This window comes from Ictalurus punctatus, chromosome 17, assembly GCF_001660625.3.
Source record: "Ictalurus punctatus breed USDA103 chromosome 17, Coco_2.0, whole genome shotgun sequence".
In the NCBI taxonomy this organism is placed as follows: Eukaryota; Metazoa; Chordata; class Actinopteri; order Siluriformes; family Ictaluridae; genus Ictalurus; species Ictalurus punctatus.
The window spans coordinates 14,082,087-14,095,831 of NC_030432.2; the positions used below are offsets into that span (position 1 = coordinate 14,082,087).

Consider the following 13,745-nt stretch of genomic DNA (forward strand, 5'->3'; position numbering starts at 1 on the left):
GACCAGACAGTAAAACTCTGGATCAAACCAAGGACCCTGACATTGTAGTGATTTTGTATTATCACCTTTACATCCAATAATTTACAGTCATTATATGCATACATTGTGCTAATATATCATAGAACCATTAGGGAATCCACACTTATTATTAGTGGTATATACCACAGCAGGCAGAAATGAATGAAAAGTGTCGCCGATTAGGATTATTTTATTAGGATGATATACATGCTGTAAGAGCTTCTGGCTTCTTTGGGTGCTCTGATTAGTACATGTCCAGCGTCCATCTCCAATATAGACAGGAGAGAGTCCGTATCTACTGCGCATGCTCTGACTCCAGTTTACAGTTTTCAATTCTACCAAAAGATGCTTTAAAAGCAAAAACATGCATAGCAGTCGGAATAATTTATTTCGGTCAGTTGGACAGACTCATGAGAAAAACATATTTCCCATGGGTTTGAATGTTGTCCAAGACTGAAAAGAAATAGGCAGCCCGAGTTTGGTCTGAGATGAGGCATGTGGTGTAGTTTTTGCATGTAGTAGGAGATTAATACAACTTGATAATTTATTGGTTTAAAACGTCTTTATAGACATTTAGGATGCATTTTCATGGCTATTTAGTCACACTAATCCGTTTATAATTTGCACTTTGACAATTAAAAAAATAACTGGAGTGATTAAAAGAATGTGGCTGCGTCCGAAATGGCGTACTACCGAAAAGCAGTACGCCGGGGGGCAGTATGTCCGAATTCGCAGTAGGCGAGAAATACCCGGATGACGTACTGCTTCCGGCGAGATTTTACAGTATGCAACCGATGAACACTACGCGAGTCAAACAACGGGACAGGTGCGGACGAGCTCAGAGAGAAAAAAAAAAAACACGGAAGACAGCGTCGGCTCTTTTTAAGTATAGAACCTTGGTTGAATAGGACTTGTTTAACAATACCCGAATAAATTGTTAACTTGTTTAAGATGTTTGTTTATGTTGACGTCGAAGGTCACGTGACAATGTTAACATAGTGGATGTAGCATTTCCGGGATTAATAATACACACACATAATGATTAGTAAATACTGTCATAGTATGCGATTTCGGGCGCAACCTGTAAGTTTTTTTCTTTTTCCTCAACTCTTTGTGTTTTGTTTGTTTGTTTGTTTTTCTAAATTATAAATCAAACCAACATGGCAACTTCCAACAAAACAAAACAAAACAAAAACAGTTTAGGACTGAGCAAAGACAAAATACGCAAGCAAGGTGTAAATCATAAATACAAGCATACAGGCAATAAACACGAAGAGACTAAAATAAAATTGCAGCACGATTGAATGGACAAATGAACACATTATATAAGAAAGAGAAAACAAAACGATGCACAGAAAGTTTAACCTCTAACTGGGGTCCAATTATGCATGGAGTAAACTGGCTTTCCTAGATTTAATTACTCTGAATGAATCCAAATAAAGAGACAGCTCTTTCAGAAATACAATGAAATGGGGTGGTTTTTTTTTGTTTGTTTGTTTTTTTTTTTGTTTTGTTTTTTTAATTTACATTTATGAAGAAATAATTGTAGCTAAAATGATTAGGTTATTATATATATATATATTTTTAAATCCAGCTTTCTGTCCTCCATTATAAGACCCAATTTAGTCTTATCATATGTCAAGGCCGGCATAGCCATATTGTTATGTAATATCCAATTGTGAAAATCCTTCCAAAATAATATAGATATATTACAAAAGAACATTTGTTTCTGCTTCCGTGTTACAAAATACACATTCATTAAAATCAATATTAAATCTCAGCTGTAAAAATTCATTGCATGGAGAGATGTCATTATTTTCTTCTTCTATTCCCCAACTCTCCAATTTTGCTATCTGAACCGGTTCTCACTCCTGGCCAGTAGGTGGCGGTAACAAACAGTAGGTGTTTGCTAACGAACTAAAGACGAAGAAGACGCAGAAACGTCAACACTGCTGTTTATTCTTCACAGCTGCATGTTTTGCCTTGATTAACCTTTACAACTAGCTCATCAATTATAATGCGGTATAATCTAAACAGTTACTGTTTGTAAACCTGCTGTGAAGCGATGTCTCGTGTTTGTAAGAAAAAGCCCTCAGTGTGCACGGATGAGCCTCTTAGTAATGATGAGATGTGCCACAAAATAGCAGTAATGAGGCATGTGCTGAACTCTTGCTATGGCCCACGTGGCAGATTAAAACAAATCCACAACAGTGTCGGGGGACATGTTCAGACCACATCCACCGCAGATGTACTGCTCAAAGCCATGATTTTCTCCGAGCCGCTGCTCAAACTGATCACTGCAGCCATCTTGGATCACACCGCGAGATTCAGCGACTGCGGGTTGTTTACAGGTTTATTTCACTTACTTTAGTTCTTTCCCATATAGCCAATTTCCAAGACTTATTATAGTGCTGTATTAGGTGAGAAAGCATTGGAAATCCACCAATCTAATGGTATCTGTAGTAGGACCTCTGATCAGATATGTTTGATTCATAATCTTAAACCATAAAGATTTTTTTTAATGTTCCAAACACATTTTAAGCACAAATATCACCCTTTTCCTCAGTGGATAATCTCACATGGATACTGTAGACTTTTACATAAGAACTGCTTCTGTAATCATAAAGAGTGTGCTGCTCATCCTGATCATCCTTTCACTACATTTACAGTAGAAGAGTAATGATTTATAATCCCAATCTATAATCTGGTGTCATGTAGAAGAGGATGGGTTCCCTTTTGATTCTGGTTCATGTTGTCTCAGGGAGTTTTTACTCACAACTTTCGCCTCTGGTTTGCTCATTAAAGATCTAAATATAAATCTACATCCGGATTTCTGTAAATCTGCTTTGTGACAATGGTTATTGTTAAAAGCACTAAAAACAAAAAAAACATCCGTGGACAGTCAGGCAGGTTACTAGAAGAATGTCGTTCTTTGATAACTATCAGGTATCAGCTGTTACTTAGAGTTTTGTTGGTGTTGTATGAAACATGAAAGTTCAATACATTCAAGATTTTTTTAAAAAATGGAGGGGAAAAACAAACCTCAAGAAATTTCACAGTGGTCAGTTTATCCATAGTAGTGTATTGGTTAAAATCTTTTATTTTTTAAATTCTGTGTGGGAAGCTTTCATTTCTGAACAATGTTCTAAATCAGGGGGCTTCAACTTTAATTGTACAGGCCCACTTACATAAAATTGCTTGCTTATAAATATCCAGCTAAGAAACTAAACTGCCTCAGTGGCAACAATACCTACATTTTAATGTTTAATAACAGTGGTGGCTCAAAAGTTAAGGCTCAGGGTTACTGATCAGAAGGTCAGGGGGTACAGCCCCAGCACCACCAAGTTGCCATTGTTGGGCTCTTGAGTAAGAGCCTTAACCCTATCTACTCCAGGGTCACCCTGTCATGGCTGACCCTGTGCTCTGACCCCAGCTTCCTAACAGGCTGGGATGTGCAATAACAATAATAATAATAATAATAATAATAATAATAATAATAATAATTTCATTATCTGTGACAAATAAAATGTCTTCTTCTAAAAAATAGTTTACAGATATAAATAAGATGGTCTAAATGGTTAATATTTAGTTTTATAGTGGTAAATTGACACTTAATGTCATGGAAAAACATTGTTTTTGTCAACGGCTTTTTTTTTAAACAAGCCATGTTGTCAGTTTTGTTACTGCGTGATCAATAAGGGTAAAGAAAATGAAAAATATAAATGTATGAAATTTGGTGAAAACTGCACTGGAGGATCTGCTGCAGAAGCTGAGCTGCTTAGAAAACTGGTCTATGGCCAGTTTTTTATAGTGTTTTTGCTAGGTCCACTATGTTTTTATACAGTGTTTTTGCTCAGTCCGTTTGTGACCGCTACATGATCACAAAATCCAGGAGTTATATCTATAATTAAAATTTTATTGGTCACATACACAACCATACACAGTATGACATGCAGTGAAATGCTTTATTCGACTGTCCATGACATAAAACTAGAATTTACATAAACAGGAATTTACTTCTCTACAGGTAGGAAATTAAAATATATATTTTTAAATGATATAAGGGATACAAAAATTGGTGGCTGAAACAGCACTGTATTTTTCATAAGGTGCACATATGTGAGTTGATATATCGTGCAATGTATCCTGTGCAACAACAGGCTGAGGTAGTGGGAATTGTTCAAACAACTCCAAGCTGTAGTCCTATGTGTTGTCCTGATTGAGGCCCCGAATGGAGTGTGGGAAGAAGCTCATCCTCAGTCTCTCTGTGTTCGCTTTCAGGGAGTGAAAGCTCAGAGAGAAGAGTCCATTGTTCGGATGGAGATCTTAATCCCGGAGCCTTTATAGAGGTTCAGTGCCTCCAAACTGCTTTAATTATAGATTGGGCCATTCTGGAACAAAAAAAAAGTTTTCCCACAACAATCAGTGGCACCATTCCACTGAAAAGCTACACACTATGACTTTCTTGTACATGTGACTAGGTTGACATGAAACATGCATGACTCATTCTCCCATTTTATTTTCATTGACAGGAGTCTTTTGCCTTGGCCTCATTGAAAATGGCAAGCGGTCGGGACTCGGGTCTGCTGTAGCAAGTCGGGTGTATAAATACTTGTTAGAAGTATGCAATGGGTATCTCAGCGCAGGCGGCTGTGACTGTAAGGTTCACGTAGACTTCAGCAGCATTCGATCACTCATCGCTTTAGCTCATACTGCAGTCACTAGCAAACCAGCCTGCATGCTCAACCATGATGAATCACAACATATCGCCTCTCTGATCGTGCATGCCTTCCTTCAGTCTGTTCCTTCGGGTTCAGCAAACACCTTTGGAAGAACGCTGGTGGTGACCTTAGAAGGACAGCCAGTGAGCGATTCTGCTGTTTTCCCTGGATTACTAGTCGAAGTGCCCATTCTGCAGTCGGTGGATCTGAAGAACCATAATCCAGGTCCCGATAAGATAGTGTTATTTCGCGCATCTCTGTCAGGTGACTGCTCTGAAATTGGAGAAGCAACTTTAGAGATCCAAGTGGGAATAAATCCAGAGACGGCCATCTTGGAGCAGTTGATGAAACTTGGAGAGCGAGTGGTTCAGGACGGTGTTGGAGTGTTTGCATGTCAGAAGGTGATTCACCCTGTGCTGCAGCAGTACTTGAAGGAACGTGGACTGGTGGTCATCGAGAGACTCGGACTTGCCCTACTGGAGCCACTTGCCCAAATGACAGGTTCAAGCCATTTTTGTCTTTTCTTGCTTCATTTGACAATAAAATTAGTAACTAAAATGTTAAAGGCATGTGATGTCACCGTAATATTGTAAGGAAATGGTACATATTATATTTGAGCCCCAAAATAAGAGTGAACCATAATGTTTTATGTAAAAAAAATTTTTTAAAAAATTGTTATATATTAAGCAACATAGTACAGGTGAATAGGGAATTTTTTTACTCTAAACAATAGCTATATTAGAATAAAAAAAATAATTAATGTTCATTTATTTATGCAATTGAGGGTTTGTCTAATTAAATATGAATACTTAATAAACAGGTAGTGCAGTAAAATACTGTAAACATTTTTCTTCTGATGTTTTTATTAATAAAGCCAAACATGTTATAGATGCAATTTATCCAGACATCTGATAACTGATTGATGTGACCAAATTTACTGCAGTGGTCTTACTTTAATATCTGACTATGAGTAGGACTTTAGCTCTAATTGTATTTTATATACAGCCATTTTTCAAATGCTGTTACACAAGTGCTGAAATGTGTTTACTAGGATAACTAGCATTCATGAAGAACTATGTTTTTCCCTTGCTGCCCTAAAAGTTCATCCTGCAACCACAAGACCTTTTTGCATATTGAGACATTGAGAGTGCTTATGACATTTATAACATAACTCCACCCCATTTACAAGCAATTCACAACACTCTTCTGTGTGTTTCAGGCGCTCTGATTATGGCATCTATCTGCTCCCCAGTCCCAGCCAAAGCATATGGACAGATCGGGGGACTCCATCTGCACCGAATTGGATCTAAAGAGCTTCTCCAGCTCCTTCCTTCTGGAGAGGCAGCCGTTAACACAGTGGTGCTCTGTCACAGGAATGAAACGATGTTAGAGGAGCTCAAGGTTAATCAGTGCTAGTGTATTGGAAAAATCTTTGTTTAAAACACCTTCAGAAAGTGTTCAGACTCCCTGGAATTTCATCCTTATTCTGTAATGTTATAGCCATTCTTTAAAATGGATTCAAATTAAGTGAACTCTTATTAATCTGTAAAACATACTCCATAATGGAGAAGCATAAATAGATTTTCGCATAGTCTTATGTAAATGTATTGAAAGATACTGAGGAAAAACTGTATCAAGTTTAATGGTCCTTATTTTAGGCTTTGTTTCAGACACGTTCATCTATATGCCACTAGTGAGATCACAGAAAATCAGGTCTTGTAAACGTATTGTTTAGAAGGCAGGTAGTGGGGGAAGGTTAACTGGCAGGCTATAAATGAGAAACTATAGAAAACAGTGGGGGGTTTTAAATCAAGTCTCTCCTACAGTACTGAAAAACCACAATGCAGCTGATTTATACATAAGGTCTTGCAAAGCTGCTGCACGTGTGGCTGCTGTTTCCTTTTGCTTTTGTAGTTTTCTGTAGGTTTATTTTGATTTCTTGAATGTACTCGCCCATTTTGTCTGTTAAGTATCTAAACCTGACAGACAAAAGATTACCAAAATATCTTATATAGAGCTTCTACCAGATAAATAAATAACTGAGTCTGTTTTTCCATGGTTTTGTTTTGTTTTTCTCTTACTGCATTGTTTTGAAGGTGACATGTCAGAGAGCAGAGCATGTACTGCGACTGACTCTTAAGGAGCCATATGCACTAATTGGAGGAGGCTGTACAGAGACAGTGCTGTCTGCTTACATAAAATACATGGTGAGCATCTGTTTGTATTTAATAAAAAGTTCTAAAATGTATTCTCTAACCAAAGTGTTTCTGACCACCTGACACAAGCATCACATGACTCAAATAGCCCCCCCCCTACAGCTTCTTCATGCATTTACATGTGTATATACTGTTTTTGACTTTCCCCACAGAGTGAGTCTAAGGCCAGTGAAGCAGCCTCGGCTCTAAAGTGCTCACGTGCGGAGTTTCTCCTCGCTACAGAGGCGTTCTGCTGCTCTCTGCAGTCTGTGGCTCTTTCTTTAGACCATGATGACCAGCACTTCCTCATGGACTTGACTCATGCTCATTGCTGGGTTGCAGAAGAGGATGCACACTCACAAACCACAACCTTTCACGCCTGCAGCTGTGGTCTGGTAAAGGAAAAGGCAGATCTGGAGAAGATCTTTCTTAATATTCCTCTAAAGAGAGCATATCACTCCTTCCTGCCAGCACGAATCAAATCTGATGTTCAGCCAGAACTGTTGGACTCGTTCACTGCCAAAATCAATGCCTTGAATGTTGCTGTAGAGACAGCAGATCTTGTGCTCAGTGTAAAATATATTATTAGGGATGTGAATTAATTGGGAATATTTGTAAATGAGTTTAATATTTGATATGACACTTGGCAAACAAGGCAGCCCTGTGGTAGTTCCTGTGTCTAAACATTAGATGGAGACATTCATTCTGGAGAAGATTACAGCTCGGTCCCAATTTGGCATTCTGTGAATTCAAACTAATTTCTTTGAAATTAGTATTTATAACAAAAGAAAATATTAGTATTTATGGGGACTTTGATGTCATGTCTTCTATTATCTTTGTATTTTATTTTATTATTTGTCTTTTATTTATTTAAATTATATATTGGCACAGAGTATTAGTGCAAATGCCATGCCCAGTTGAGTTTCCCAAAAGCTTCCTTATTGCCCAAGAAGCATTTGGTTGTTTTTTATGCAGTTCTATGCATATGCAGCACCAAACTAAGGCTCAGTTTTATGTAGTTGCATTAAAAACTCTGAATTGCGATCAGAGCGATAGTGTTACCACTTTAATTTACAGTCAGCTGCAGAATTATTTGCACCTTTGGTAAAGATAGGTAAAATGGTTATGGAAAAATGTCTTTGTGATTAGTTTCAAACTATAGTTTTCATTTATATATGCCTATCTGTATAGATAGATCGATAGACAGACAACAGTGTCACACTTTGAAGGTCTGATGTTTTTTTCTCTTCCTTCAGGTGATTGGGGTGACCATGTCAGAAGCTTGATTTAGTCATTCAACCATTTTTGTGCATTTGTGTGTGTGTGTGAGGGGGCGGGGAAATCCTGTTGGAAGATCCAGCTGACCTAGTTGTAGCTTCTTGGAAGAGGCAGCCATGTTTTCATTTAAACTCTCTTGGTACATCATGGAAACTGTGATGTCATGTACAGTATCCTAACAAGGTTCCCAGAGGTTTCCCTTCAGAGGAACGGCAGTCCCGTAACATCAAATATCCCCTATTACACTTAACAGCGGGGATTAGGGTCTTTTCTGGTTATCCAATTTTCGTTTTTACACCAAAACAAAAAGCTCTGTTTTTGTCTTATCTGACTGTAGAACTTGGTTTCAGTTTTTGCTTAAGTTAGATGAAAAAAACATTTTTTTCTGATCTTTACATAAAATAATTATCTATAAAAGATTACTATTTAAAAGTTATGTTAAATTGTTAAAAATTAAACTGCCAATAACGTGAAAATATAGCCAGAGGGAAAAAAAGAGACTTCTCTTGATATAACGTAAATGATAACAGCAACTAACTTGTTTTACAGACATTCCACAACATGAAGTGTCACAATAAATTGATTTTCTTTAAAAGTCTGATGTCATTTTTGGCAAGTTGTTGTGATATAAGAGGAATAAAACACTTTGGAAAGTACTGTTATAGGAAAATAATGAACTTCTGGGTGGTAATGTGCCTCTGCTTTGCATCACGCTGCATCACACTAGTCCATTGTCCATTATTTTCCTATAACAGCATATTATTCCATACACAGGGTTCTTCTGTGAACCATTCGTGCATATCCCCACCCTAACAGCAGAAAATTAGGTTTTATGTTTTCTACATTAAATGCTCTGCTTGCTGAAAGTCTTATACTAACTTAGTGGAAATAAGCTCCCCCCCGTGTATAAGCTGCTGTTCTCAAAAGCAAGAAACAAATCCCAATCAAAACTGTTACTTAGAAAGCATTGAAGACACATGACATAGCCTAAACTAAGTTTCCTTACTTAATCATTATTTTGTAAATGTGTACAGAAAAACAATATGCACAATAATAAAGTTACATATAGCAACACCAGACTTTCAAACAATAAAGTGTGTATGTCTTCAGTATTATCATGGTTAAATTATGTCAAAGTGCAGGTGTATGTGCCTCAAGAAACTGCAAGCACCCTGTGGTTTCTCTCCCAAAGTATTATCAATCTACCAATCTGCCTCCACTTATTCTTTCTGCATTCTGTCATGTGTAGTCACCATTTTTTTCCTCTCTGGAGGGAAGAATTGCTTCATTCTGTGTTGTTCTAATGCAAAAACTGTTCTCTAATGCAATAAGAGATGTATGCATTCTGTACATCTAATGCTATTGTTCTTTTTAGACATAAAAAGACAGTATGCCTTTATATCCAAAACAGTTTTAATTCAAATCGTCTCATTTCAAACCTCTTATAGCCATTCAGGCTGTACCGCACATTAGCAGATTACTTCCTCCAATTACAGCCCTGAAAGAACAAAGCTTGTAAAGTATCTGTGCTATAAAGTAATGGAAAATAGTGTAACGTGCAGGGCTTTAAAGCCGCTTTTTTCATCTCATCTAGCAAACTCACATAAACAGTTTTTGTAGATTAAAAGAGGTTTATTGATGTTTACTCTTGGTGACTTGTCATCCCAAACACTCAGTGGCCACTTTGTAGGCCACATTATGGTGTTTAAAAATCCCAGCAACATTGCTTCAAGAGATAGGTTCTTACCAGTATAACACCAACAACCTTCTCCCCATCATGTGACTATGCTGGCCAACAAAAAAAAATGGGGTGCTTTTTTGTCCAACTGACATTACATTTAAAAGTATATACTGTATCTCTAAAATAAAGGTAAAAGATATTTTTAAACACATGTAAAGTGTCACATCAATATATGTGCATGTTTCAATCACTTTAATAAAACGTTAATAAAAATGTATCTACATCACTTAGGAAACAGCATTTTTGCCTCTCCAATGCCACTATAATTTCACTTTCCCTTGAAAGCTAATCATTAAAATATTTCAGAAAATTCCTCTTTTTTTCCCGTTAATGTGTGAATCATTTTAACATCTCATGCTTGAAATCCATTATAGTTTATGAAAAATGTACATTTTAGTTTTGTCTCACAACTTATACTCTTGTACTTTGTACGTATCTCTCTCTTAGTAAAATGTATCTTGAACACTTTATGTGCGCTGACAAAGCAATGTTTATTCAAATCCCCGTTCTTAACGACTTTCCATACAAAAAAACATTGCCATTCAGTCCCCTTTTTTGTCTTTCTGAACTAATTCAATTCAGCCATGAAGTTTTTTTAACCAATTTTGGCGGAATCCCAATTGGGTCCGTGTTTAACTAATAGGTGACTAGTTAGGATGTTACAGCTACTATTTCAACCCCTGAGTAGGGCACCTATACCGGGATTCAGCCTTTATTTACTCGATCACTTCCACCGCACGCGACTTCTTTGTGCGGCGAGCTAGTCGTGAGGGCCGGTCTCATTGTGGATTATCCAATCATCTCGTAGATAGGATTTGACGTCACGAGCGGGTGTAACCAATCAGAGCCGACGGCTGGCTCCCACCGCCAAGCTTGGGTGCAGAGTTCGGCACTCAGGAAGTAAAGCGAGGACTCGAGGAGGAGTTCGAGTTCTCCCTGTCAAACAGAAAGAGTTCTCCGTATTGACATTATTTATTTATATTTATATTTTATTTTTTAAATAAATTTGCTCCGAGTTTGTAGGATATTCGCCCCCGAGGCCACGGGTTTTGCTACAGGTAATGACCGTTTGGATAAATCTGATATGAGAGAATATGGACAGTGACAGAAGTTGACTGAAGGCAGCGTTTAAAGCGCGTCTCGGATGATAAAGTGCTTGTCCTCTTATCATGAACCCGCAGCTCGAGTGAATTTAGTGAAACATTTCTGTGTGAAAACCAGATTAATTGAAAAGAAATGTAGTTTGTACATTTTTAATGAACGACAACCACCGGCTAGTGCTAATTTACATGATTATTGTACTTGAATTAGCAGCATCACTTTGCAAAGCTACAATTGAATGTGTGTGTGTGTGTGTGTGTGTGTGCGTGCGTGCGTGCGTGCTTGAGCTTGATGCGTAACAAGTTACGAAGCTGGTTATAACAAGTGGAGGGGGGAAAAGTGATGATATTATTGTCAAATATACGAGTATGAAAGGATAAAGCTACTTGTCAGGGTTTATTGTGTGAATTAAAGGAGCAGCTCGGAGCAGATTAACACACTAACACTAAAGCGCTGTCATAGTGTCTGTATTGTCCAGTGCACAGTATAGTGAAGTTAAAGGAAGAAGCCTATGTACAGTACAGTGTGTGTGTGTGTGTGTGTGTGTTAGTTATGGCTTAGTACATGCATACGCCACGCAATACTGAAAGCAGTCTGCCGAGCTCTTATTTCAGCCGGGCGTTGTTCTGTAAACTTTGCAATTTGCACATTTCCGCTCATGTTGTATGCTGTGTGTGTGTGTGTGTGTGTGTGTGTGTGTGTGTGGACACGGGGCATGTTGACTAGAGTTTGCTCTCATGTCCTGCAGCAGATGGTTTATTTCAGCGACTTGACCTTGAGGAGAAGTTTCATGCCAATATCTACATCTTAACATGTCGCACTATTATTAAGCACACTTAACTTCTGTAGGGACATTTTTAGGTAAATACCAGCTGACTCAGTGCCCGATCATAAATATCTCCCTGCATTAACCCTGGTTTAGTTGCTTAAAGCCGCAACATTTTTATATAAAGGGACAGTAGTGTGTTTGTCAGCACTGTGACCTGGTCATTGTGAGAAGATTACAGTATGGCGATTTATCCAGGATGATTATTTGAATCCGATCGATCGAATCTGGTTAAAATATTGTTAAAAGGCTATTAAAGCTCCTTAGTATTCATTGCTAATCTGCTTTAAAGGCACTATATAAAAATAAAGTTTATTATCATTATTATTATCATATCATTATTATTATTATTCCATATTACCCCCAAAAGAAATATATTTTTTAAATAAAATTTAAAAAATATACAGCAAGAAGTCTAAGCACTCTTCTAGTGTCTAGAAGCACTTAATGTAAATGCTATTTATTGAGCATAGACAATAGTTATTTCAAATATTTCCCACTAGAGGCTACGTAACATGGTTGAATTTGATCCAATGGAAGATCGAGCATGAAATTGGGGTTGAAAATCTTGGCTGAAATTACTGCTGGATATCCAGTCAAATCTAATATCTGATACATGGTGCCATCACCCCTGTGACATTTCTGCGTAACGTGATGATGCTTATACCAGCTTGGAGATGTTCAGCAGACATTCAGCGTTATCGCTAATAATGTCAATATAGGATCTGTGTCTGGTATCCAATCCTCAAAGCCTTTACATTGTGTCATATTGAAAATGGGGGAAAAAGGGATGAGTATCCGTAACACTTGTTATTCTCAGTGTAGAGCTCTTTAGGGGGGCAGGTTTTATTGAGCTTTCTGGAGTGTTTGAATATTTTGCTTGATTTTTCGTATTAGCAGTAAAGCAATAAGATATGTATATATCAAACACAAATATAATATTTACCGCTCATACAGTAGCTGGTTATTGTACATGGAATAAGCTTATGTCATGCTGAGGAAGTCAAATCGTTTGAACTCTTACATGTTCTAAAATAAAACTACACAATACCTTGTACACGTTATAAAATAGCAGTACACAGTACACCCTGTCCTAAAAAAAGGCTCCAGGTTGTTAATTACCATGGAGGTTGGTGATTGAAGACTTTGAAGCCAGAAGCGTAGGAGGAGGAAGCCAGCATTGGGTCAATGTGAATGCTTTTGTTTATACCAAGTGAGGTTACTTTTTTTTCTCTGATGTGAATAACTTTGTATTTAAAAGCAGACAACTCAAAGCTGTATTGTTTTACAGGAAGTCTGTTTGTCATTGAATTGCATTTTGAGTAATTGGTCAAGGATTTTATTGACATCATCTCCTGGCGTAATGTGAAAGCACCCATGATGTTCAAAGCCTTTGCGTTTTAAAAAAATGTTTTTTGTTCTTCTGTGTTTAACTATTGACTAATGAGCTTTTGAGCAGTCTTGCTGATAGTTTTTTTTTCATTTGCTAGTCTGCCACTATGATTTTTCATGAATGTTCAACTGTTTATTATGACATGTTCTTCTATGCCTCCTAGAAATGTTGCAGCTTTTTGGCAGTTGATTTAACACCGAGATCATTTTGAAAAGTTCTATTAGGCAAATGTGGTGGCATGACTTCCTCTTGGACTGTTAATGATCTAGAAGATTAAAAAGAAAACAAGCTGTGTTTGTGTGATGTCAAAATACTCTCAGATGCAGGACAGGAATATTTTCAGTGTTCTGAACCCCTGTTTGTTCCTTTGCTCTGTTGTTGGCCTTTAAAGCGAACCATGCCATAGAAAACCTTGGTGGAAACTTTTCTTTTTTTTTTTTGAATGCCATGTTTAGGCTTCAGCCAGCCAACA

The 13,745-nt window shown here is 37.5% G+C and overlaps 2 protein-coding genes across 4 annotated transcripts in view; both read left to right on the forward strand.

Annotated features, from left to right (window-relative positions):
• The first annotated feature begins 1,922 nt into the window (after positions 1-1,922).
• Positions 1,923-8,950, forward strand: mkks (MKKS centrosomal shuttling protein). Of its 2 annotated transcripts, XM_017490742.3 has the most exons (6): positions 1,923-2,369; positions 4,551-5,240; positions 5,959-6,140; positions 6,836-6,946; positions 7,108-7,329; positions 8,191-8,950. In XM_017490742.3, exons 1-6 carry the CDS (start codon positions 2,084-2,086, stop codon positions 8,218-8,220), a joined length of 1,521 nt encoding a protein of 506 aa, XP_017346231.1. In that variant the 5' UTR covers positions 1,923-2,083; the 3' UTR covers positions 8,221-8,950. The 2 variants fall into 2 exon arrangements, with proteins under 2 accessions (XP_017346231.1, XP_017346230.1); XM_017490741.3 differs by having other exon boundaries at positions 7,108-8,949.
• Positions 8,951-10,839: 1,889 nt separating this feature from the next.
• Positions 10,840-13,745, forward strand: part of tfdp2 (transcription factor Dp-2) — a 39,971-nt gene continuing 37,065 nt past the window's right edge. For both annotated transcript variants that reach the window (XM_017490743.3, XM_047161540.2), the window contains exon 1: positions 10,840-11,011. The gene's annotated coding sequence lies outside the window, so the exon portion shown is untranslated. The remainder of the gene's footprint in view (positions 11,012-13,745) is intronic.